Source organism: Oncorhynchus masou, chromosome 3, assembly GCF_036934945.1.
Source record: "Oncorhynchus masou masou isolate Uvic2021 chromosome 3, UVic_Omas_1.1, whole genome shotgun sequence".
NCBI lineage: Eukaryota > Metazoa > Chordata > Actinopteri > Salmoniformes > Salmonidae > Oncorhynchus > Oncorhynchus masou.
Window position 1 is genome coordinate 11,194,812 of NC_088214.1, and position 24,789 is coordinate 11,219,600.

The 24,789-nt window shown below is 44.1% G+C and overlaps 1 protein-coding gene across 1 annotated transcript in view; it reads left to right on the top strand.

Annotated features, from left to right (window-relative positions):
• Nucleotides 1-24,789, top strand: part of LOC135510061 (kelch-like protein 24) — a 52,224-nt gene that overhangs the window by 11,735 nt on the left and 15,700 nt on the right. Inside the window, exons 5-6 of the mRNA XM_064930868.1 lie at nt 3,996-4,114; nt 24,307-24,495. Of these exons, the coding sequence (XP_064786940.1) occupies nt 3,996-4,114; nt 24,307-24,495 (308 nt within the window). The remainder of the gene's footprint in view (nt 1-3,995; nt 4,115-24,306; nt 24,496-24,789) is intronic.

Below are 24,789 nucleotides of genomic sequence, written 5' to 3' on the forward strand. Positions count from 1 at the left end.
CCACTACAGTACACAGCTAGTCTCTGAGGTTATGTTGCTGCCCACTACATTACACAGCTAGTCTCTGAGGTTATGTTGCTGCCCACTACAGTACACAGCTAGTCTCTGAGGTTGTTGCTGCCCACTACAGTACACAGCTAGTCTCTGAGGTTGTTGCTGTCCACTACATTACACAGCTAGTCTCTGAGGTTATGTTGCTGCCCACTACATTACACAGCTAGTCTCTGAGGCTCTATAGCCACCCTCCCTTAATTATAGGTAAACACCTATTCTAAGCCCAACAGATCATGACGGATTGAGAAATCATTTCATTTCATTGTTACGAGATAAGCCCTAGCATTGTATGAAGTCTTTGTTAATTCAGCTGCTCCTCAATTGGAGCAGGTGTGGAGATTTGACATGAAGATGGGGCTTCTGATCTTAATGTTTACCAGCTTAGCAATTATATGTGATGTATCATATATTGTCATTAAGACATGATTATACTCGTCATGGTCATGAATATGACTTATCATCTGATTTAGTTGCTTCCCACTGGGCAAAGATGTCAATTCAAACAATGTTGATTCAACCAACGTGTGCCCAGTGGGTTGTTATTGTTCATATCGTTGTTTAGTGATTCTGTTGATGCTGAGTCTGGCTAACATCCAAGGCCCCTTGGTTAATATTTTCTCCTCTACACACTCTATACACACTACCTCTATCTCTCTCTCTCTCAACACAGCTTCACAAACACTGAACCAGCTGTTTGTTTAGAGGAAATCAGTTTCCCCTGAGCCAGTAGGATGATTCTGATGAGGGTTTTCTCTTTATGACACTCAGCATTCATGTCGAGTCAGAGGGAACTCGTGTACTCTTGAAAAAACTCTTGACTTCTCTCGAAAACATAGTCATGTTAAATATCAAAATAGTAAAACATGATTTGTTGAACTGTCTGTTTCCCCTGCATCTATTCTGTTGGTTTAGTGATGTCTTTGTTTTTACATGGATCACTGGGGCCTTTTGATTGACTCAGGCTGTGCAGTAACATCAGGCAGGTGCTGAGGGAGAGAGGGAGAGGGAGAGAGAGAGAGGGAGAGAGGAATGGAAGGAGAGAGAGAGGAATGGAAGGAGAGGGAGGGAGGAATGGAAGGAGAGGGAGGGAGAGAGAGGGGAATGGAAGGAGAGGGAGGGAGAGAGAGAGGGGAATGGAAGGAGAGGGAGGGAGGAGAGAGGAATGGAAGGAGAGGGAGGAGAGAGAGAGAGAGGGGAATGGAAGGAGAGGGAGGGAGGGAATGGAGAGAGAGAGAGGAATGGAAGGAGAGGAGGAGAGAGAGAGAGAGAGAGGAGAGGAGAGAGAGAGAGAGGGAATGGAAGGGAGAGGGAGGGAGGAATGGAAGGAGAGAGAGAGGAATGGAAGGAGAGGGAGGGAGAGAGAGAGAGAGGAATGGAAGGAGAGGGAGGGAGGGAGGAATGGAAGGAGAGGGAGGGAGAGAGGGGAATGGAAGGAGAGAGAGAGAGAGGAATGGAAGGAGAGGGAGAGAGAGAGGGGAATGGAAGGAGAGGGAGGGAGAGAGATGAATGGAAGGAGAGGGATGGAAGGAGAGAGAGGGGGAATGGAAGGAGAGGGAGGGAGAAAGAGGGGAATGGAAGGAGAGGGATGGAGAGAGAGGAATGGAAAGAGAGAGAGGAATGGAGGGAGAGAGAGAGGGGAATGGAAGGAGAGGGAGGGAGAGAGAGAGGAATGGAAGGAGAGGGAGGGAGAGAGAGAGTGAGGGGAATGGAAGGAGAGGGAGGGAGAGAGAGAGAGAGGAAGGAAGGGAGGGAGGGGGGGGAGAGAGAGAGGAATGGAAGGAGAGGGAGGGAGAGAGAGAGAGGAATGGAAGGAGAGGGAGGGAGAGAGAGAGGAATGGAAGGAGAGGGAGGGAGAGAGAGAGAGAGGGGAATGGAAGGAGAGGGAGGGAGAGAGAGAGAGGAATGGAAGGAGAGGAAGGGAGAGAGAGAGAGGAATGGAAGGAGAGGGAGGGAGAGAGAGGAATAGAAGGAGAGGGAGAGAGAGAGAGAGGAATGGAAGGAGAGAGAGGGAGAGAGAGGAATGGAAGGAGAGGGAGGGAGAGAGAGAGGAATGGAAGGAGAGGGAGAGAGAGAGAGAGGAATAGAAGGAGAGGGAGAGAGAGAGAGAGGAATGGAAGGAGAGGAAGGGAGAGAGAGATTAATTGAAGGAGAGGGAAAGAGAGAGGAATGGAAGGAGAGGGAGGGAGAGAGAGAGGAATGGAAGGAGAGGGAGAGAGAGAGAGAGGAATGGAAGGAGAGAGGGAGAGAGAGAGGAATAGAAGGAGAGGGAGGGAGAGAGAGGAATGGAAGGAAGGGAGGGAGAGAGAGAGGAATGGAAGGAGAGAGGGAGAGAGAGGAATGGAAGGAGAGGGAGAGAGAGAGAGGAATGGAAGGAGAGGGAGAGAGAGAGGAATGGAAGGAGAGGGAGGGAGAGAGAGAGTGGAATGGAAGGAGAGGGAGGGATGGAGAGAGAGAGGAATGGAAGGAGAGGGAAGGAGAGAGAGAGAGGAATGGAAGGGGAGAGAGAGAGAGAGAGGAATGGAAGGGGAGAGAGAGAGGGGAATGGAAGGGGAGAGAGAGAGGGGAATGGAAGGGGAGAGAGAGAGGAATGGAAGGGGAGAGAGAGAGGAATGGAAGGGGAGAGAGAGAGGAATGGAAGGGGAGAGAGAGAGGAATGGAAGGGGAGAGAGAGGGGGGGGGTGGAAGGAGAGAGACTGGGGGGGTGGAAGAAGAGAGAGAGCAATCGAGCGAGTGATAAAGGGATGGAGAGAGACTGAGAGAAAGAGGGATAGAGTGAGAAAAATGTATTGTGTCAGAGCTTGCTAGCAACATGTCTGCAACCTGGTTGGCTTAGCTACACGTTGTTGCTGCTTCTCGCCAAGGAGAAGAGAAAAAAAAAACAGTTCCTTCAAGTACATGTTTGCCCAGAGACAGGGAGTTGAGAATCATCCAACTGCTGCTCGATAAAGAACAAAGAGATCCTGTTTCTCTTTTATAAGTGTTGTAATAACCCAGGGTGTGTGTCTGTGTGTGTGTTAATGTGTGTGTTGTATTTGAAAGCCCTGTAATTTCCTCTTCTTTTCTTAAAGTCAGGTTGCGTGTGTGTTTTTGTTTGCTCAATGTCAAAGTAGACTTTGATCAGCAGGATTACCCATAAAGCCTAGCTCAAATGTTTTACTTAGATTAGACAGTGTCAGCTGTGCGTTACCAAATGTGACCTTGACATTTGAGCCCAAACACATAACCCATGCACAGTTTGGATGTTGTTCAAGATCAACTTATTCTATTTATGAAGATATGTTTTTATTAGATCAATTTGGATTGAATTGGCACCAAGGACTGAATTTAGGAATGATTCTGGCTTTGGTTTTTGGGTTCTGCTCTCAGGCAATACAGTTTTCAGATGCGTAAAACCAGCCAAAGAAAACAATGACAAGACAACAAAATGACAAAGTTGTAACACAGGTGTAGCAGAGGTGGTTCGGTGAACTGTACTCTCATATGATGAGTCACCTTGCCTGAGACCTTTGTGCTACCTCCCAGTGTTAATGTCTAGGCTTTAGCTGAGTAGGCTAACACCAACCAGAGTCACAGACACTAGGCTAGCGGACTCCGGGCTAGCGGACTCCGGGCTAGCGGACTCTGGGCTAGCAGACTCTGGGCTAACACCAACCAGAGTCACACACTAGGCTAGCGGACTCCGGGCTAGCGGACTCTGGGCTAGCGAACTCCGGGCTAGCGGACTCTGGGCTAGCAGACTCCGGGCTAACACCAACCAGAGTCACACACTAGGCTAGCGGACTCCGGGCTAGCGAACTACGGGCTAGCAGAGTCCGGGCTAACACCAACCAGAGTCACACAGACTCCAGGCTAACAGGCTAGCAGACTCCAGGTTAACACGACCAGAGTCATACAGACTCCAGGCTAACAGTGTTGTGTGTGTCTGCGTTTGTCTGTTTCAGGGGGTCGTATCAATGGCAGAGACGTGTGGATGTACAACTCCCAGCTCAACCTGTGGATCAGAGTGGCTTCACTCAACAAGGGACGCTGGAGACACAAGATGGGCGTCCTACTGGGGAAGGTAAGCAGATTACCTAACCCCCCTTTATTTACTCATCTTCCTGTTTGTGTTCATTGTCCCCACATTGAAATCTGGGAGGGGACTGTGGATCTGTCTCCGTCTGTTAGTACGTTCGTCACGTTCGTCACATATCTCAGACAGCACTGGTCCCATTTTGACAAAACTTGCGTGAATGATGCATCTTGCCATAGAGATCCGGCATTTACAAAATTACACCGATTGGCCAGATAGTGATGCCATAACAAGCGATTGAAAATGCATACTTTGAAGGATCACACCCCTCACTGTTTGACCTAAAGTCATGACATTCGGTACATAGGTCCCTCTCCTCACAAGGAACAAATTTGCATAAGGGGACCTATAAGATCAGGGGACCTCTACTCCTCTGGCACCGAAGGACCGATCATTACAAAACTTGATATGTGACATCTATGGACAACGCAATATTTTCCAGACTAGTACCTAAAACAACATGGCCACTATTGATCAATAAACATTTATGTGGGCGTTGTCTTGCACATAAATGCATATAAATCAGTCAAGGATATTTGTATTATAACACAATTTGGTACACATGTTGCAAACACTGTCAAGACTCAACATATGCAAGAACATTCATATCGACCACACGGTGTCGCTACAATGGAAACATGTTTTGTTGCTGTCATTATAGTCTAGTTTGAATTGTTGTCTCTAATTGGCCCAAGGGCTGCATCATTCTTGGGGGACTGTTGCCTTGTTTTTTGTTATTGTTATTCACTATGTATTCCTTATATATCCATCTTAATTTGATCACTCTTTTGTTGCTGAGAATTTCCTTTTTGGTATTTTTTAAGGACCCCCTTTAGGTGTTGCAAAAGCAGCTACTCTTCCTGGGGTCCAAAAATAGAAAAGAGGCCCTAGAGAGCTGCCCTGCGGTACACCACACCCTATATGTTTGGCATAAGAGAAGCTTGAAAAGCCATAAAACATATGTTTCTCAACAATAGGTTATGGTTAATAATATTAAAGGCTGCACTGAAATCTAACAGTACAACTCCCACAATCTTCTTATTATCAATTTCTTTCAACCAATCATCAGTCATTTGTGTCATTGCTGTACATGTTGAGTGCCCTTCTTTATAAGCATGCTGAAAGTCTGTTGTTAATTTGTTTACCGAGAAATAGAATTTTATTTGGTCTAACACCATTTTTTACTAAGAGCTGGTAGCAAGCTCTTGTTAATTTACTGCTGCTCTTTAATTATTTGTTACTTTAATTTTTATTTTATGTTTTACTTATCTATTGTTTTCTTAACACTTTTCTTAAAACTGCATTGTTGATTAAGGGCTTGTAAAGTAAACATTTCACTGTCAGAATACCTGTTGTATTCGACACATGTGACACATATAATTGGATTTGATTTGAAGCTGACATGTCTGCTGTTAGAACCAGTAAAAGCTGCTTCACCACTCTTGGGTAGTGGAATGACTTTGGCTTCCCTCCAGATGAGCCACATGATTTACATAAATGAACTGAAAACACACAATAACACATAGCAGTATTAACAGTTAATGTATTAACATTTAACATATTAACAGTCTTGTACTTTTAATGTAGCCTAATTTTGCCCAGCTAATAGCCTAACCGCCAGTCATGCAACATTAGCGATTTAACATCCTGTTGCTGCAGGATTGTTTTGCTGCGACACTCCTTGTCAAATTAAGATCCGACATCTGTAAGCAGGTGATCTCCCTGTACCTCTCAATGGGATAATTTAGTTCTATTTGAAAACTTGAAGGATGCATCCTTACTTTATCCCCTTCCTTGAATCACTTATTTGACATGATTGAGAAAATGTAGCAATATTGAACATTTGGACATACAGTTGAAGTCGGAAGTTTACAGTGGTGGTGAAAAGTTTTGAGAATGACAAAATATTTATTTTCGCAAAGTCTGCTGCCTCAGTTTAAATGATGGCAATTTGCATATACTCCAGAATGTTATGAAGAGTGATCAGATGAATTGCAAAGTCCCTCTTTGCCATGCAAATGAACTGAATCACCAAAAAACATTTCCACTGCTCTCATGTCCTGACCTTAGTTCCTTTTTTATGTCTCTGTTTTAGTTTGCTCAGGGCGTGAGTTGGGGTGGGCATTCTATGTTTGTAGTCTAGGTTTTGTATTTCTATGTGTTTGGCCTGGTATGGTTCCCAATCAGAGGCAGCTGGTTATCGTTGTCTCTGATTGAGAACCATACTTAGGCAGCCTGTTTTCCCACTATGGGTTGTGGGTAGTTGTTTTCTGTCTTTGTGTGTCTGCACCAGACAGAACTGTTTTGTTTGTTCCGCTTTGTTGTTTTTTGTTCTAGTGTTCAGTTTCTTTATTAAATTTACCGTGAAGTACCACGCTGCACCTTGGTCCTCTTCACCTTCTTCCACCTATGACAACCGTTACAACTGCATTTCAGCCCTGCCACAAAAGGAACAGCTGACATCATGTCAGTGATTCTCTTGTTAACACAGGTGTGAGTGTTGACGAGGACAAGGCTGGAGATCACTCTGCCATGCTGATTGAGTTTGAATAACAGACTGGAAGCTTCAAAAGGAGGGTGGTGCTTGGAATCATTGTTCTTCCTCTGTCAACCATGGTTACCTGCAAGGAAACACGTGCCGTCATCATCGCTTTGCACAAAAAGGGCTTCACAGGCAAGGATATTGCTGCCAGTAAGATTGCACCTAAATCAACCATTTGTCGGGTCATCAAGAACTTCAAGGAGAGCGGTTCAATTGTTGTGAAGAAGGCTTCAGGGCGCCCAAGAAAGTCCAGCAAGCGACAGGACCGTCTCCTGAAGTTGATTCAGCTGCGGGATCGGGGCACCACCAGTACAGAGCTTGCTCAGGAATGGCAGCAGGCAGGTGTGAGTGCATCTGCACGCACAGTGAGGTGAAGACTTTTGGAGGATGGCCTGGTGTCAAGAAGGGCAGCAAAGAAGCCACTTCTCTCCAGGAAAAACATCAGGGACAGACTGATATTCTGCAAAAGGTACAGGGATTGGACTACTGAGGACTGGGGTAAAGTCATTTTCTCTGATAAATCCCCTTTCTGATTGTTTGGGGCATCCGTAAAAAAAGCTTGTCCGGAGAAGACAAGGTGAGCGCTACCATCAGTCCTGTGTCATGCCAACAGTAAAGCATCCTGAGACCATTCATATGTGGGGTTGCTTCTCAGCCAAGGGAGTGGGCTCACTCACAATTTGCCTACGAACATAGCCATGAATAAAGAATGGTAACAACACATCCTCCGAGAGCAACTTCTCCCAACCATCCAGGAACAGTTTGGTGACGAACAATGCCTTTTCCAGCATGATGGAGCACCTTGCCATAAGGCGAAAGTGATAACTAAGTGGCTTGGGGAACAAAACATTGATATTTTGGGTCCATGGCCAGGAAACTCCCCAGACCTTAATTCCATTGAGAACTTGTGATCAATACTCAAGAGGCGGGTGGACAAACAAAACCCCACAAATTCTGACCAACTCCAAGCATTGATTATGCAAGAATGGGCTGCCATCAGTTAGGATGTGGCCCAGAGGTTAATTGACAGCATGCCAGGGAGGATTGCAGAGATCTTGAAAAAGAAGGGTCAATACTGCAAATATTGACTCTTTGCATCAACTTCATGTAATTGTCAATAAAAGCCTTTGACACTTATGAAATGCTTGTAATTATACTTCAGTATTCCATAACATCTGACAAAACTATCTAAAGATACTGAGGCAGCAGACTTGGTGAAAATGTATATTTGTGTCATTCTCAAAACCTTTGGCCACGACTGTACATACACATTAGCCAAATACATTGAAACTCAGTTTTTCACCATTCCTGACATTTAATCCTATTAACAATTCCCTGTCTTAGGTCAGTTAGGATCACCACTTTATTTTAAGAATGTGAAATGTCAGAATAATAGTATAGAATGATTTATTTCAGCTTTTATTTCATCACATTCTCAGTGGATCAGAAGTTTACATACACTCAATTAGTATTTGGTAGCATTGCCTTTAAATTGTTTAACTTGGGTCAAACGTTTCAGGGAGCCTTCCACAAGCTTCACACAATAAGTTGGGTGAATTTTGGCCCATTTCTCCTGACAGAGCTGGTGTAACTGAGTCAGGTTTGTTGGCGTCCTTGATTGCACACGCTTTTTCAGTTCTGCACACAGATTTTAAATAGGATTGAGGTCAGAGCTTTGTGATGGCCACTCCAATACCTTGACTTTGTTGTCCTTGCCATTTTGCTACAACTTTGGAAGTATGCTTGGGGTCATTGTCCATTTGGAAGACCCATTTGCAACCAACCAAACTGATGTCTTGAGATGTTGCTTCAATATATCCACATCATTTCCATCCTCATGAAGCCATCTATTTTATGAATTTCACCAGTCCCTCCTGCAGCAAAGTACCCCCACAATATGATGCTGCCACCCGCGTGCTTCATGGTTGGGATGGTGTTCTTTGGCTTGCAAGCCTACCCTTTTTCCTCCAAACATTATGATGGTCGTTATGGCCAAACAATTCTATTGTTGTTTCATCAGACCAGAGGACATTTCTCCAAAAAGTACAATCTTTGTTTCCATGTGCAGTTGCAAACTGTAGTCTGGCTTTTTTATGGCAGTTTTGGAGCAGTGACTTCTTCCTTGCTGAGCGGCCTTTCAGGTTATGTCGTTATAGGACTTGTTTTACTGTGGATATAGATACTTTTGTACCTGTTTCCTCCAGCATCTTCACAAGGTCCTTTGCTGTTGTTCTGGGATTGATTTGCACTTTTCGTACCAAAGTTCGTTCATCTCTTGGAGACAGAAAGCGTCTCCTTCCTGAGCGGTATGATGGCTGCGTGGTCCCATGGTGTTTATACTTGCATACTATTGTTTGTACAGATGAACGTGGTACCTTCAGGTGTTTGGAAATTGCTCCCAAGGATGAACTAGACTTGTGGAGGTCTACAATTTTTTTTCTGAGGTCTTGGCTGATTTTTTTTTGATTTTCCCATGATGTCAAGCAAAGAGGAGGCACCGAGTTTGTTGGTAGGCCTTGAAATAAATCCACAGGTACACCTCCAATTGACTCAAATTATGTCAATTAGCCTATCAGACGCTTCTAAAGCCATGACATAATTTTTTGGAATTTTCCAAGCTGTTTAAAGGCACAGTCAACTTAGTATATGTAAACTTCTGACCCACTGGAATTGTGATACAGTGAATTATAAGTGAAATAATCTGTCTGTAAACAATTGTTGAGAAATGACCTTTGTCATGGACAAAGTTGATGTCCTAACCGACTTGCCAAAACTATAGTTTGTTAACAAGAAATTTGTGGAGTGGTTGAAAAACGGGTTTTAATGACTCCAACCTAAGTGTATGTATACTTCCGACTTCAACTGTGGCATTTGGACATAGAGTAAGTGCTACTGTGTGTGTTAATGAATTGGTACACTAGCAATTCCAGAGGTTTTCCCCAACTACTAAGCCAAACTGCTTGACGCTACTGTATGGTACAGTAGGTATGGTAGCTGGCAGCAGTTAATTAGCAGTTAGGGAAGGTGTCTGGCATCGGGTGTATCCATGCAAACAGTCAATTAGAGTGTCTGCCAAGAAGAGAGAACAAAGCGTTACAGGAAGACAAGTAAACATTACCTGGAAAATCAACTTTTGTGACGGAGCTGTAACTGTATTTCCGCTCAGCTGATGAAACAGTGCAACATAGTTTCAGAAGAATCGACATGTTCCTGCTTTGGAAATTAACACGTTTTTATTGTTAGAGGAAATTCCCACATTATGCTTCCCTGGCCGAGTTTGAGTATCAGTCTCTTTGGCACATGACATGGAGTACAGGGAGTGGATTATCAAAAGAGACTGGCACTCAGGCTATACCTGGCCTGACTATAACTTGAGGAATCACACAACTCTGTTGCACACCATAAAGCATTATGACTGAGAAAGAATTGAAATGAATGGGGTTGAAACTGAACAAAATCCAATCAAATTATATTGGTCGCATACACCTGGTTAGCAGATGTTAATGCGAGTGTAGCGAAATGCTTATGCTTCTAGTTCCTACAGTGCAGTAATATCTAACAAGTAATTGAACAAATTCACAACGACTACCTTATACACACAAATGTATTATGATGAATAAGAATATATACATATATAGGCAAGATGCAGTAGATGGTATAGAATACAGTATATACAGTGGGGCAAAAAAGTATTTAGTCAGCCACCAATTGTGCAAGTTCTCCCACTTAAAAAGACGAGAGGCCTGTAATTTTCATCATATGTACACTTCAACTATGACAGACAAAATGAGAAAAAAAATCCAGAAAATCACATTGTAGGATTTTTAATGAATTTATTTGCAGATTATAGAGAATGCACCCTTGTGGGGCCCCAGTGTTGAAGATCAGCAGGGTGGAGATGTTGTTACCTACCCTCGCCATCTGGGTGCGGCCCGTCAGAAAGTCAAAGACCCAGTTGCACAGGGCGGGGTCGAGACCTAGGGTCTCGAGCTTAATGACAAGTTTTGAGGGTACAATGGTGTTAAATACTGAGCTGTAGACAATGAACAGCAATCGTACATAGCTATTCCTCTTGTCCAGATGGATAGGGCAGTGTGCAGTGTGATGGTGATTGCGTCGTCTGTGGACCTATTGGGGCGGTAAGCAAATTGTAGTGGGTCTAGGGTATCTGTTAGGGTGGAGGTGATATGATCCTTGACTAGTCTCTCTAAGCACTTCAGGATGACAGAAGTGAGTGCTACGTGGCGTTAGTCATTTAGTTCAGTTACCTTAGCTTTCTTGGAACAGGAACAGTGGTAGCCATCTTGAAGCATGTGGGCACAGCGGTCTGGGATAGGGATTGATTGAATATGTCCATAAACACACCAGCCAGCTGGTCTGCGCATGCTTTGAGGACGTGGCTAGGGATGCCGTCCGGGCCGGCAGCCTTGCGAGGGTAAACACGTTTAAATGTTTTACTCACGTTGGCCACTGTGAAGGAGAGCCCACAGGCTTTGGTAGCGGGCCATGTCAGTGGCACTGTATTGTCCTCAAAGCGAGCAAAGAAGTTGTTTAATTTGTCTGGGAGCAAGACTTCGATGAGCGCGACCGGGCTGGTTTTCTTTTTGTAATCTGTGGCTGACTGTAGACCCTGCCACACACTGTGTTTGACCTGTTGAATTGCGACTCTACTTTGTCTCTATACTGACGCGTAGCTTGTTTGATTGCCTTGCGGAGGGAATAGCTACACTGTTTGTATTCAGTCATGTTTCCAGTTGCCTTGCCATGATTAAAAGTGGTGGTTCACCCGTTCAGTTATGCACGAATGCTGCCATCAATTCACAGTTTCTGGTTCGGGAAGGTTTTAATAGTCACAGTGGGTACAACATAACCAATGTACTTGCTAATAAACTCGCTCACCGAGTCAGCGTATACGTCAGTGTCCTCTTAATGGGTGTTCCCTCCCCCCATCCTCTTAATGGGTGTTCCCTCCCCCCATCCTCTTAATGGGTGTTCCCTCCCCCATCCTCTTAATGGGTGTTCCCTCCCCCATCCTCTTAATGGGTGTTCTCTCCCCCCATCCTCTTAATGGGTGTTCCCTCCCCCCATCCTCTTAATGGGTGTTCCCTCCCCCATCATCTTAATGGGTGTTCCCTCACCCCATCCTCTTAATGGGTGTTCCCTCCCTCATCCTCTTAATGGGTGTTCCCTCACCTCATCCTCTTAATGGGTGTTCCCTCACCTCATCCTCTTAATGGGTGTTCCCTCCCCCATCCTCTTAATGGGTGTTCCCTCACCCCATCCTCTTAATGGGTGTTCCCTCCCCCCATCCTCTTAATGGGTGTTCCCTCCCCCATCCTCTTAATGGGTGTTCCCTCCCCCATCCTCTTAATGGGTGTTCCCTCCCCCATCCTCTTAATAGGTGAGCTGATTCCTAAAGCTAACTTCCATATTTGGTTTAATCCACTCCAGCTGTTTCACCATGTCTCACTCTCCATCCCAGCCAATGTGAACTGAATTGGAGCGAAGCAAATGTAACAGTGTGTTCAATTTATTAGTATGTGTTTCCTCTGTTCCTAGTGGTTTTCGTTAGTGAACATCTCATTGGATCAGACTGTAAGTCTGAATGTATTGTAATGTTTTTAAAATTGTATAAACTGCCTTAATTTTGCTGGACCCCAGGAAGAGTAGCCTTGGTAGCAGCTAATGAGGATTCATAATAAATACAAACTGAAAACCTGACTGGTTCTCCACAGTGTCCTATTATAGTGAAATAGAATGACAAGCTGATTGGAAACCACATCTGCACTGTTCTTTTAACCATGCCTTTGTTTTTAAAGTATGTACTTTAATTACTCTGGTGTGTTAGTTTCGCTGGTTACTTCACTGTATAACACTGCAGTGTGTGTGTGTGGGCACGCGTGTTTGCATGTTGTATTGTTGGTTACTTCACTGTATAACACTGGTGTGTGTGCGTGCGTGCGTGCGTGCGTGTGTGTGTGGGCACGCGTGTTTGCATGTTGTATAGTTGGTTACTTCACTGTATAACACTGGTGTGTGTGTGTGTGTGTGTGTGTGTGTGTGTGTGTGTGTGTGTGTGTGTGTGTGTGTGTGTGTGTGTGTGTGTGTGTGTGTGTGTGTGTGTGTGTGGGTGGGCACGTGTGTTTGCATGTTGTATTGTTGGTTACTTCACTGTATAACACTGGTGTGTGTGTGTGTGTGTGCGTGGGCACGAGTGTTTGCATGTTGTATAGCTGGTTACTTCATTGTATTGTGGTGAGCCGTGCCTGTAGGGTGTTGTCATAAGACCAATGCAGACTGGCCTCATTCAGGCCTTGTTGAGCCAGAAAAAGCCTGTTTGCGCAATTGCTGGAAATCACAACACACCTCCCATGTGATGCCTTTACTGACAGCCCATGTTGCACCAATACAGCCCATGTTGCACCAATACAGCCCATGTTGCACCAATACAGCCCATGTTGCACCAATTCAGCCCATGTTGCACCAATTCAGCCCATGTTGCACCAATTCAGCCCATGTTGCACCAATTCAGCCCAAATTCTTCCAAGGACCTTGTAGAGATGTGTGTGGGTATCGGACTCATGACATCTTCTGAGGTTACAGCCTGCTTTCTCTGACTCAGGCTTTTAAAGTGTTGTTTCCATGTCATCTAGACATTTAGTCAACATTACTAGAGTACCAGGTAACAACAGCATTCTTACACTAGTGGCCTTTCTTTGTCTTTCTTTCTGTTCTCCCAGGACCCTTTCTGTCTGTCTTTCTGTTCTCCTTTTTTCTGTTTTTCTGTTTTTCTCTTTTCGTCTCTCTTTCCCTCTTTGTGTCCGTCTCTCTCTTCCTAACCAGATCTGAGAGGGAGCTTGTTTGATGTCCTTAGTAAAGGGTTTGAACCATTGTAAAGAAAATGTATTTTTACACCACTTCTATCCTGTTGTTTTTTCATCTCTGCTCCCCCTTATCTCAAGCCCTCTATCTCTTCTGCCGTTATGTGTTTGTTCCTCTTCTCCAAAGGCTGTCTGCATGAGTATAATGCTGTGTTCTTAGTAATTTCCTCTTTAGATTTTTGTTCCTATTGCTAGAGGGCTGGAGCCACCAACTTCCCTGTTGTTACTGTCCTGCTGTAAGCTGCTATTTTGGACTTCTCCACAGAGAAGTTATATAGAGATCAAATTGAATACATTGTGCAGACTGATTGGCATCACATGCCGTTTTGAGCTGACCCTTGGATGGCATTGTAACCCAATAAACTTGATAGCAATTATACACACAGAGAGACACACAATTGTAGGAGCTGTGCGTCGTGACCGCAGTCCTTGTCTTCCTCCCAAATGGCACTCTATTCCCTATGTAGTGCACTATTTTTGACCAGAGCCCTTTGATCCCATGGTCAAAAGTAGTGCACTAAATAGGGAACAGGGCACCATTTTGGACACTGTCCCATAACTTCCTGCTGGACTGGTTTCCTGCCAGAGATAGTAATGTAGGTCAGCTCTTGTTTTGCTCTCTCTGGAACATGCTGTGCCCAGCCACGACTGTCCTCCTCTCTCCCACTGATGCTACACTGTGTTGGACATGCTTAACTATACTGGATCAGAAGTCCCCACAACAATGCTAAACAAACACAAATTATACCAACTGGGGACATTCTGTTTGTTTGTTTCTAGGAGGTTTAGGGGTTAAGTTTAGAATTTGTGTTAGTGTTAGGAGTTAAAGGTTAGTGGTTAAAGGTTAGGGTTAAGTTTAGGTTTTGGGGTTAGGGTTAGGTGAAGGGTTAGGGGACATAGGATTCCGAATGGGAATCAATTATGTGTCCCCACAAGGTTAGTTAAACAATACTGTGTATGTGTGAGTTTATTGAGCATGTGAGGTGTTTATGGTGAGTGTGTGAGTTGGATGAGATGGAGGGGGAACTGATCCAACCCTGCCCTTCCTCTCAGCCCCTAAAGGCTGTTTGTCTGTCCTCAGAGAGGGGAAGAGGGATCCAACCCTGCACTTCCTCTCAGACCCTAAGGGCTTAGGCATGCTTCGGTTTGGCTCCTAGGCAAACCAAATGAGTATGCTCGCGTACCTTCGACCTTCGCTTGAAAAGACCTTCGCTTGAAAAATTTGAAAAAAACATCAATAGTACTGTTTGTCCATCTTGAGACGACGTAGCCAAAACAGTTCAAATGAATGTAAAATAATCTAAGAAATCTGTGATTAATTATGATTTTAGTCGAGCGATTTTTCATCTTACTAGGATGTTTGGTGCAGTATTTCTCAAGTGAAAAATGTGCATGAAAATGATTCATGTATCGTTGAATTCCAACACTTCATTGAATAATCCCAACACTTCATTGAATAATCCCAACACTTCATTGAATAATCCTGTTGACTGTTGACCAATCACCGACGAAGGGTCATAGACTTTGACTTCCGAACTTCGACTTGCCTCTAGAATTGTTTTGGTGTTTGTACGAACAGCAGGAAAAATACCTTGCTGTAGGCCAAAATGAACAAAAACGTCACACAATGTCGTCATGATATACAGTTCGTTCAGAAAGTATTCAGACCCCTTCACTTTTTCCACAGTTTATTACGTTACAGCCGTGTTCTAAAATGGATTCAATACATTATTTTCCTCATCAATCTACACACAATACCCCATAATGACAGAGGGAAAACAGGTTTTTAGAAATTGAAGTAAATTTATAAAAAAAAAATATACGAAGTACCTAATTTACATAAGTATTTGCTATGAGACTTGACATTGAGCTCAGGTGCATCCTGTTTCCATTGATCGTCCTTACCTGTGGTACATTCAATTGATTGTACATGATTTAGAAAGACACACGCCTGTCTATATTTATTTATTTTTTATTTTACCTTTATTTAACTAGGCTAGTCAGTTAAGAAAAAATTTCCCACAGTTGACAGTGCATGTCAGAGCAAAAACCAAGCCATGAGGTCAAAGGAGTTGTCCGTAGAGCTCCGAGGCAGGATTGTGTTAAGGCACAGATCTGGGGAAGGGTACCAAAACATTTCTGCAGCATTGAAGGTCCCCAAGAACTCAGTGCCCTTCATAATTCTTAAATGGAAGAAGTTTGGAACCACCAAGACTCTTCCTAGAGCTGGCTGTCTTGCCAAACTGAGCAATCCGGGGAGAATGGCCTTGGTCAGGGAGTTGACCATCCTTCTTGAAGGACAACCATCTCTGCAGCACTCCACCGATCAGGCTGTTATGGTAGAGTGGCCAGACAGAAGCTACAACTCAGTAAAAAGCACGACAGTCCACTTGGAGTTTGCCAAAAGGCACCTAAAGGACTCTCAGACCATGAGAAACAAGATTCTCTGGTCTGATGAAACCAAGATTGAGCTCCTGAATGCCAAGCGTCACATCTGGAGAACCTGGCACCATCCCTACAGTGAAACATGGTGGTGGCAGCTTAATGCTGTGGGGATGTTCTTCAGCGGCAGGGACTGGGAGACTAATCAGGATAGAGGGAAATATGAACAGAGCAAAGTACAGAAAGATCCTTCATGAAAACCTGCTCCAGAGCGCTCAGGACCTCAGACTGGGTAAAAGGTTCACCCTCCAACAGGACAATGACCCTAAGTACACAGACAAGACAATGCAGGAGTGGCTTCGGGACAAGTCTCTGAATGTCCTTGAGTGGCACAGCCAGAGCCCGGACTTGAACCCGATCAAACTTCTCTGGAGAGACCTGAAAATAGTTGTTCAGCGTCGCTCCCCATCCAACCTGACAGAGCTTGAGAGGATCTGCAGAGAAGAATGTGAGAACTCCCCAAATATAGGTGTGCCAAGCTTGTAGTGTCATACCCAAGAAGACAAGAGACTGTAAGCGGTTCCAAATGTGCTTCAACAAAGTACTGAGTAAAGGGTTTGAATACTTAAGTAAACATTAAGGACTTTAATACAGGCTAACTTAAATCCGTTTTACCTCATTTCTAGCAGCATGTCACATGTGCAACCAGAGGGAAAAAGACTCTAGACCACCTTTACTCCACACACAGAGATGCATACAAAGCTCTCCCTCGCCCTCCATTTGGCAAATCTGACCATAATACTATCCTCCTGATTCCTGCTTACAAGCGAAAACGAAAGTAGGAAGTACCAGTGACTCGCTCAATACGGAAGTGGTCAGATAACGCAGATGCTATGGTTCAGGACTGTTTTGCTAGCACAGACTGGAATATGTTCCGGGATTCTTCTGATGGCATTGAGGAATACACCACCCTAGTCACTGGCTTCATCAATAAGTACATCAACGACGTCATCCCCACAGTGACTGTACGTACATATCCTAACCAGAAGCCATGGATTACAGGCAACATCTGCACCGAGCTAAAGGCTAGAGCTGGCACTTTCAAGGAGCTGGACACTAATATGGACGCTTAAAGGAAATCCCGCTATGGCCTCAGACGAACCATTAAACAGGCAAAGTGTAAATACAGGACTAAGATTGAATCCTACTACACCGGCTCTGACGCTCTCCGGATGTGGCAGGGCTTGCAAACTATTACGGATTACAAACCTAGCCAAGAGGTGCCCAGTGACACGAACCTACCAGACAACCTAAATGCCTTTTATGCTTGCTTCGAGGCAAGCAACACTGAAGCATGCATGAGAGCACCAGCTGTTCCAGATTACAGTGTGATCACTCTCCCCATAGCCGATGTGAACAAGACCTTTAAACAGGTCAACATTCACAAGGCTGCGAGGCCAGACAGATTACCAGGACTGGTACTCAGAGCATGCGCAGACCAACTGGCAAGTGTCTTCACTGACATTTTTACCTGACCGAGTCTGTAATACCTACATGTTTCAAGCAGACCCCTCTGTGCCCAAGAAAGCGAAGTTGACCTGCCTAAATGACTATCCCCCAATAGCACTCACATCGGTAGCCATGAAGTGCATTGAAAGGCTGGTCATGACACACATCAACACCATCATCCTGGAAACCCTATACCCACTCCAATTCACATACCGCCCCAACAGATCCAGAGTAATCTCAATCGCATTCCACACAGCCCTTTCCCACCTGGACAAAAGGAACATCTATGTGAGAATACTGTTCATTGACTACAGCTCAGCGTTCAACACCATAGTGCCCACAAAGCTCATCACTATGCTAAGGACCCTATGATAAAACATCTCCCTCTGCAACTGGATTCTGGACTTCCTGACGGGCTGCCTCCAGGAGGTAAGGGTAGGCAACACCACATCTACCTCAACACGAGGATCCCTCATGGGTGCGTGCTTAGTCCCCTACTGTACACCATGTTCACTCACGACTGCGTGACCAAGCACAACTCCAACACCATTAAGTTTTCTGACACAACCGTGGTAGGCCTGATCACCGACAATGATGAGACAGCCTATAGGGAGGAGGTCAGAGACTTGGCAGTGTGGTTCCAGGACAACAACTACTCCCTCAATGTAAGCAAGACAAAGGAGCTGATTGTGACGACACGAGAAGGAGGGCCGAACACACCCCCATTCACATCGATGGGGCTTTTGTGGAGTGGGTCGAGAGTTTCAAGTTCCTTAGTGTCCACATCACCAGCAAACTATCTGGTATGGGTCCCCAGATCCTCAAAAAGTTGTACAGCTGCACCATCGAGATCATCCTGACTGGTTGGTATGGCAACTGCTCGGCATCAGACCGTAAAGCGCTACAGAGTGTAGTGTGTACAGCCCAGTACATAAATGGGACCAAGCTTCCTGCCATCAAGGACCTAAATACTAGGCATTGTCAGAGGAAGGCCCAAAAAATTGTCAAAGACTCCAGTCACCGAAGTCATAGACTAGTCTCTCTGCTACCGTATGGCAAGCAGTACAGGAGCGCCAAGCCTAGGTCCAAGAGTCTTCTAAACAGCTTCTACCCCCAAGCCATAAGACTGCTGAACAATTAATCAAATGGCCATCCGGACTATTACATTGACCCCCCCCACACACACACACACACACACACACACACTGCTGCTACCCGCTGTTTATTATCTATGCATAGTGACTTTATCCCTATCTACATGTACACATTTCCTGGACTAAATGTACCTCCTGCACAAAGGCTCGGTACCGGTACCGCCTGTATATACCCCCGGTACCCCCTGTTTATAGCCTCATTATTGTTCTATTTTCTTAACTCTATTTCTTGAACTGCATTGTTGGTTATCGCTTGTAAGTTAGCATTTCACAGTAAGTTCTATACCTGTTGTATTCGGCGCATGTTGATTTGATGTGACATTTCATTATTATTATTTTTTATGCATTTGCTAAAATGTCAAAATACCTGTTTTTGCTTTTTCATAAATGTGTCGATTAAAAAAATGAAATAGGCTGTAACGTAACAAAATGTGGACAAAGTCATGGGGTCTGAATACTTTCCGAATGCGCTGTATACACACACTGTATGTCTGTCCTTGGGGGGAGAACTAAAGAGTCCCTTTGTCCTTCTAAGAACTGTGATGCTTTGTTAGCAGCACATGGCTACTCTTGACTCCCGTGTGTAGCATGGTGCGTGGTTTGAACACACAAACACACATTTCTCTTGTTCTCCCTTTCTCTCTCTCTTTTTCTTCCTCCCTCTCTCCCACCATGTCCCTGGTTAAAGCCAAGTGTGGCGGAGGGGCTGGAGAGAGAAAGAGTCAATGGGTTTGTTGAGTTTTTTTTTTCTCTCTCTCTCTCTCTCTCTCTCGCTCCATTTTTGTCAGTTTGGAATGTAGGCAGAGTTAGGAACTGCCTCAGTTGCTATGCAGATAGCCAGGGGTCTATTCTGCTGTCCCTGGCTACCCACACAGATCCTCCAGTTGTTCCTCTACCTTACTGAATTGACGTGCTCTGAACCCATTAACTTCAACGACTCCTTTCATATATTTTTTTTGCTTTATTGAAGAGAGAGAGAGAGAACAGTTTTAGAAAGATAGGGGAAAGGTCAAAGGACATTGGGCTGGATTCATACCCATGCCGACTCTGGGATACATGTGTGCCAGGGTCAGCAGCTGTCACCACCGGACCACACAGGCTCCGGTCATAGGTTATGTTGTTCTGACCTCACTGTTGTTGTCATCTGCTGACCCTAACAATAACACACAGCAGAAAAACAGTCACATAACTTCACATTCACATATCACCACATATCATCAGTACACCACATATCATCAGTACACCACATATCATTACATAGCATCTTCATCTTCGGTTTTGCTGCTTCAATTCATCAACTGATGCTCATAGGAATGTAATTGCTAATAGGACTGTGATGTTTCACGGCTTGTTGTGGTCCGTGTCTGTCTCGTATTGTAATGAGTTTCTGTGTGATTGATACTCCCCAGAGCCCCTAGAGACTGGATGGACTTTGATGTCAGACCTCAGAGAGAGTGTGTGTGTTTGATAATAATAACATTTGTCCTATATCAACACATGTACAAGTGTGTGTTAATATAGTATTCATGTGTGAATTGTTTTTCATATCCCACTCTCTCTGAGACGCCCTCGGAGAGTGGGGTCACGACCAGGGTCTGCCATGTTAACTTTGACTTTTACTCCACTACATTCCTAAAGAAAGTAGTGTACTTTTTACGTGATACATTTTCCATGACACCCAAAAGTACATTTTGAATGCTTAGCAGGACAGGAACATGGTCCATTCACGCACTTATCAAGAGAACATGCCTGGTCATCACTACTGCCTCTGATCTGGTGGACTTACTAAACACACATGCTTTGTTTGTAAATTGTCTCTGAGTGTTGGAGTGTGCACCTGGCTGTCCATGAATTTAAAAAACAAGAAAATGGTGCCGTCTCGTTTGCGTAATTTAAGGAAGTTTAAATTATTTATACTTTTACACTTGATACTTAAGTATATTTCAGCAAATACATTTACCACCAGAATGAGGAAGAGCTCTGTTTTGTTGTTTTGAAAAGATTGTTGTTTTGAAAAGATTGATGTTTTGAAAGTGTATTGTAAAGTTCTTAGTAGCTAGCTAACTTTTTAGTTTGGATCCGACAACGCAGTTGGCGTCAGTTGCTGTGACTGCTAGTCTCTGTTCAGTGATCCTGTCGACCAAGGACGAATCTGAGGAGCTATTTGGCGTTGCAGCTAGCCTAGGTGCTAGCGAGCTGCATATCAAGCTAGCAGGGTTTTCTTGAGGGCTTGAACACAGCCCGTGACTTGGTTAGCTATTGTGGCTGGGACCGCGGATTGTCCCGGGTTTGTGGCTGTCCTAGATCCCTGCTGTTTGTTGCTTTCAATCTTTCCTGTGACAAAGATCCTGCCGGGACAAAAATAGTTCTACAAGCAGTTGTTGCAACAACAAGAAAATAGCTTCAATTGTTTCGATGAGTTGAAACAGGAGAACAGCAAGATGACAGCAATCTGTAAGTCATTGAGATAGGACATCAGTTCTGTGTGTGAATCCATGATAACATTGAAGGATAAATCCGACTTTCTCTAGGGACAGTCAAGGCAGAACAACATAGTTGTGAACAGAATCTGAAGACAGTGAGGGAAATGATCTCTGAGAAATTGAAGATGGACCACAGGAAGATTGAGGTGGAGCGCACCCACAGGACTGGAAAACCCACCACCGGCCCAGGTGACAGGCCCAGGCCGATAGTGGTCAATTTCTCGAGGTTCAAGGACAAGAACTTGAGAAGAACGTGAATCTCCCTCAACGAGGACTATCCTGAAGCTGTGCGTCAGAAGAGGAAAGAACTGATCCCAGCCATGAAAGTTGCCAGAGCGCATGGGGACATTGCGTATATCCGCCATGACAAGCTCATTGTCCACCCTTCCTCCCAGAAGCCTGGAGGGGATGAGAGAGCCAAGCCTATAGGATCGTAGCTTCAATCCCACAACAGACACACTCACACACCAATTAATTAATGGATTGCTGAATGTTAAACATATATCCTGCTTCGTTTGCTCTTCAGTATTATGGCTCTGATACGCTCCACAGGAAAGGCCATATTATTACATGTAACCTTAGAAATACTGTAAGGTTCATGATATCCATAACTTGCTAACATCAGATAACATTCATATATTAGCCATTTCTGAGACTCACTTAGATAATTCATTTGATGATACAGCAGTAGCAATACAAGGATATAACATCAACAGAAGAGACAGGAATGCTTATGGGGGAGGTGTTCCTGTATATATTCAGAGCCATATTCCTGTTATGCTTAGAGAAGATCTTATGTCAAGTGTTATTGAAGTGTTGTGGGTGCAGGTTCACTTGGCACATCTAAAGCCTTTTATTTTGGGGTGTTGCTATAGGCCACCAAGTGCTAACAGTCAGTATCTAAATATAATGTGTGAAATGCTTCATAGTGTATGTGATGTAAACAGAGAGGTCTACATTCTTGAGGACCTGAATATTGACTGGTTTTCATCAAGCTGTCCGCTCAAGAGGAAGCTTCTCACTGTAACCAGTGCCTATAATCTGGTTCAAGTTATTAATCAACCTACCTGGGTGTTTACAAACACTACAGGAACAAGATCATCCACATGTATCGATCACATTTTTACAAATACTGTAGAACTTTGTTCTAAAGCTGTATCCGTACCCATTGGATACAGTGGCTATATCCAGGAAAGCGAAAGTCCCAACAGCTGGGCCTAAAATAGTGTATAAGAAATCATACAAAAGATTTTGCTGTGACTCTTATGTGGATGATGTTAAAAGTATTTGTTGGTCTGATGTGATTAATGAGGAGTATACAGATGCTGCACTTGATGAATTTATGAAATTGCTTCTCCCAATTATTGATAAACATGCACCTGTTAAGAAACTGACTGTTAGAACTGATGAGTCTCCATGGATTGATGAGGAATTGGACAACTGTATGGTTGAAACAGATGGGGCAAAAGGAGTGGCTAATATGTCTGGCTGCACATCTGATTGGCTCTCTTACTGCAAATTGAGAAATGATGTGACTAAACTCAACAAAAAGAAGTAGAAACTGTATTATGAAGCCAAGATCAATGATATAAAGAATGGTGGGAAAAAACATTGGAGTTCTTTCAATGAAATGATGGGCAGAAAGACACATTCAACTCCATTGTTCATCGAATCAGATGGCTTATCACAAAACCATTTGATGTTGCCAGTTATTTTAATGATTACTTAATTGGCAAAGTGGCCAAACGTAGGCAGGAAATGCCAACAACGAACAGTGAGTCATCTTATTCATGCATAATAAAACAAATAATGAAAGAAAAGCATTGCAAGTTAGAATTTTGTAAGTTAGTGTGGGAGAGGTGGAAAAATAATTGTTATTGATCAATAATGACAAACCTCCTGGCATTAACAACTTAGATAGAAAGCTATTGAGGATGGTAGCTGACTCTATAGCCACTCCTATCTGTTATGTCTTTAATCTGAGCCGAGAGAGAAGTCTTTGTCCTCAAGCCTGGAGGGAAGCCAAAGTAATTCTGCTACCCAGGAGTGTCTATAAGCTTGCTGGCAGCTATTAGCAAACTGTTGGGAAAAATTGTGTTTGACCAAATACAATGCTATTTCTCTGCAAACAAATGAACAACAGACTTTCAGCATGCTTATAGAGAAGGGCACTCAACATGTACCGCACTGACACAAATGACTGATGATTGGTTGAAAGAAATTGATAATAAGACGATTGTGGGAGTTGTACTGTTAGATTTCAGTGCTGCCTTTGATATTATTAACCATAACCTGTTGTTGAAAAAACATGTGTTATCAACCTCTGCCATATTGTGGATTCAGAGCTATCTATCTAATAGAACTTAAAAGGGTTTTCTTTAAATGGAAGCTTCTCTAATGTCAAACATGTAAAGTGCGGTGTACCGCAGGGCAGCTCTCTAAGCCCTCTACTCTTTTCTATTTTTATCAATGACCGGCCACTAGCATTAAACATCAGCAACCACAGCTAATGATGTCACTCAAACCCTTAACAAAGAGTTGCTGCCTGTTTTGGAATGGGTTGCCAGTAACAAACTGGTCCTAAACATCTCTAAAACTAAGAGCATAGTTTCCTATGTTCTAGACCTCAGCTGAATCTGGTAATGAATGGTGTGGCTGTTGAACAAGTTGAAGAGGCTAAATTACTTGCCGTTACCTTAGATTGAACACTTTCATGGTCAAAACATTTAGATTCAATGCTTATAAAGATGGGTAGAGGTCTGTCCATAATAAAGAGATGCTCTGCTTTTTGACACACATGGGCTGGTGGCTTCCTGTATACAAACCTGTCTCTATGCCACAGACAGTGTCACTGTGTGTTGGATGTGTCAGTACAGTAAGCCTATTTGAACAGGATTGTGTGTGCACAGATAAACACCCTCGCCATGGGAGTTCCTAAGACAGGTGTATGTACATTATAGTGTATGTAAATCAGGGATGGGCAACTCTAGTCCTCAGGTCCTGATTGGTGTCACACTTTTGTCCCAACCCCAGCTAACGCAACTGACTTTAATACAATAATCCACTAATCTTCAGTTTAGAATGCAATTAGTTTAATCAGCTGTGTTTGTTAGGAATGGGGACAAAGAGTGACACCGTTCCGGCCCCTGAGGACTTGAGTTGCCCGTCTGTGATGTAAATGGTAGTCAGTATTGTCTTGTCTTACCACTGTAATTGTATATCTGTATAGGTCTATGCAGTGGGAGGGTATGACGGTCAGAGTCGTCTGAGCAGTGTGGAGTGCTATGACTCCTTCTCTAACCGCTGGACAGAGGTGGCTCCCATGAAGGAGGCAGTCAGTTCCCCGGCCGTGTCCAGCTGTGCTGGGAAACTCTTTGTCATCGGCGGAGGGCCGGACGACAACACTTGCTCTGACAAGGTGGGTAGACCTATACACATGGATAACTGGCAAGGTGGGTAGAACCACACACATGGATAACTTGTAATTGGCAAGGTGGGTAGAACCACACACATGGATAACTGGTAACTGGCAAGGTGGGTAGAACCACACACATGGATAACTGGCAAGGTGGGTAGAACCACACACATGGATAAGTGGTAACTGGCAAGGTGGGTAGAACCACACACATGGATAACTGGTAACTGGCAAGGTGGGTAGAACCACACACATGGATAACTGGCAAGGTGGGTAGAACCACACACATTGATATAC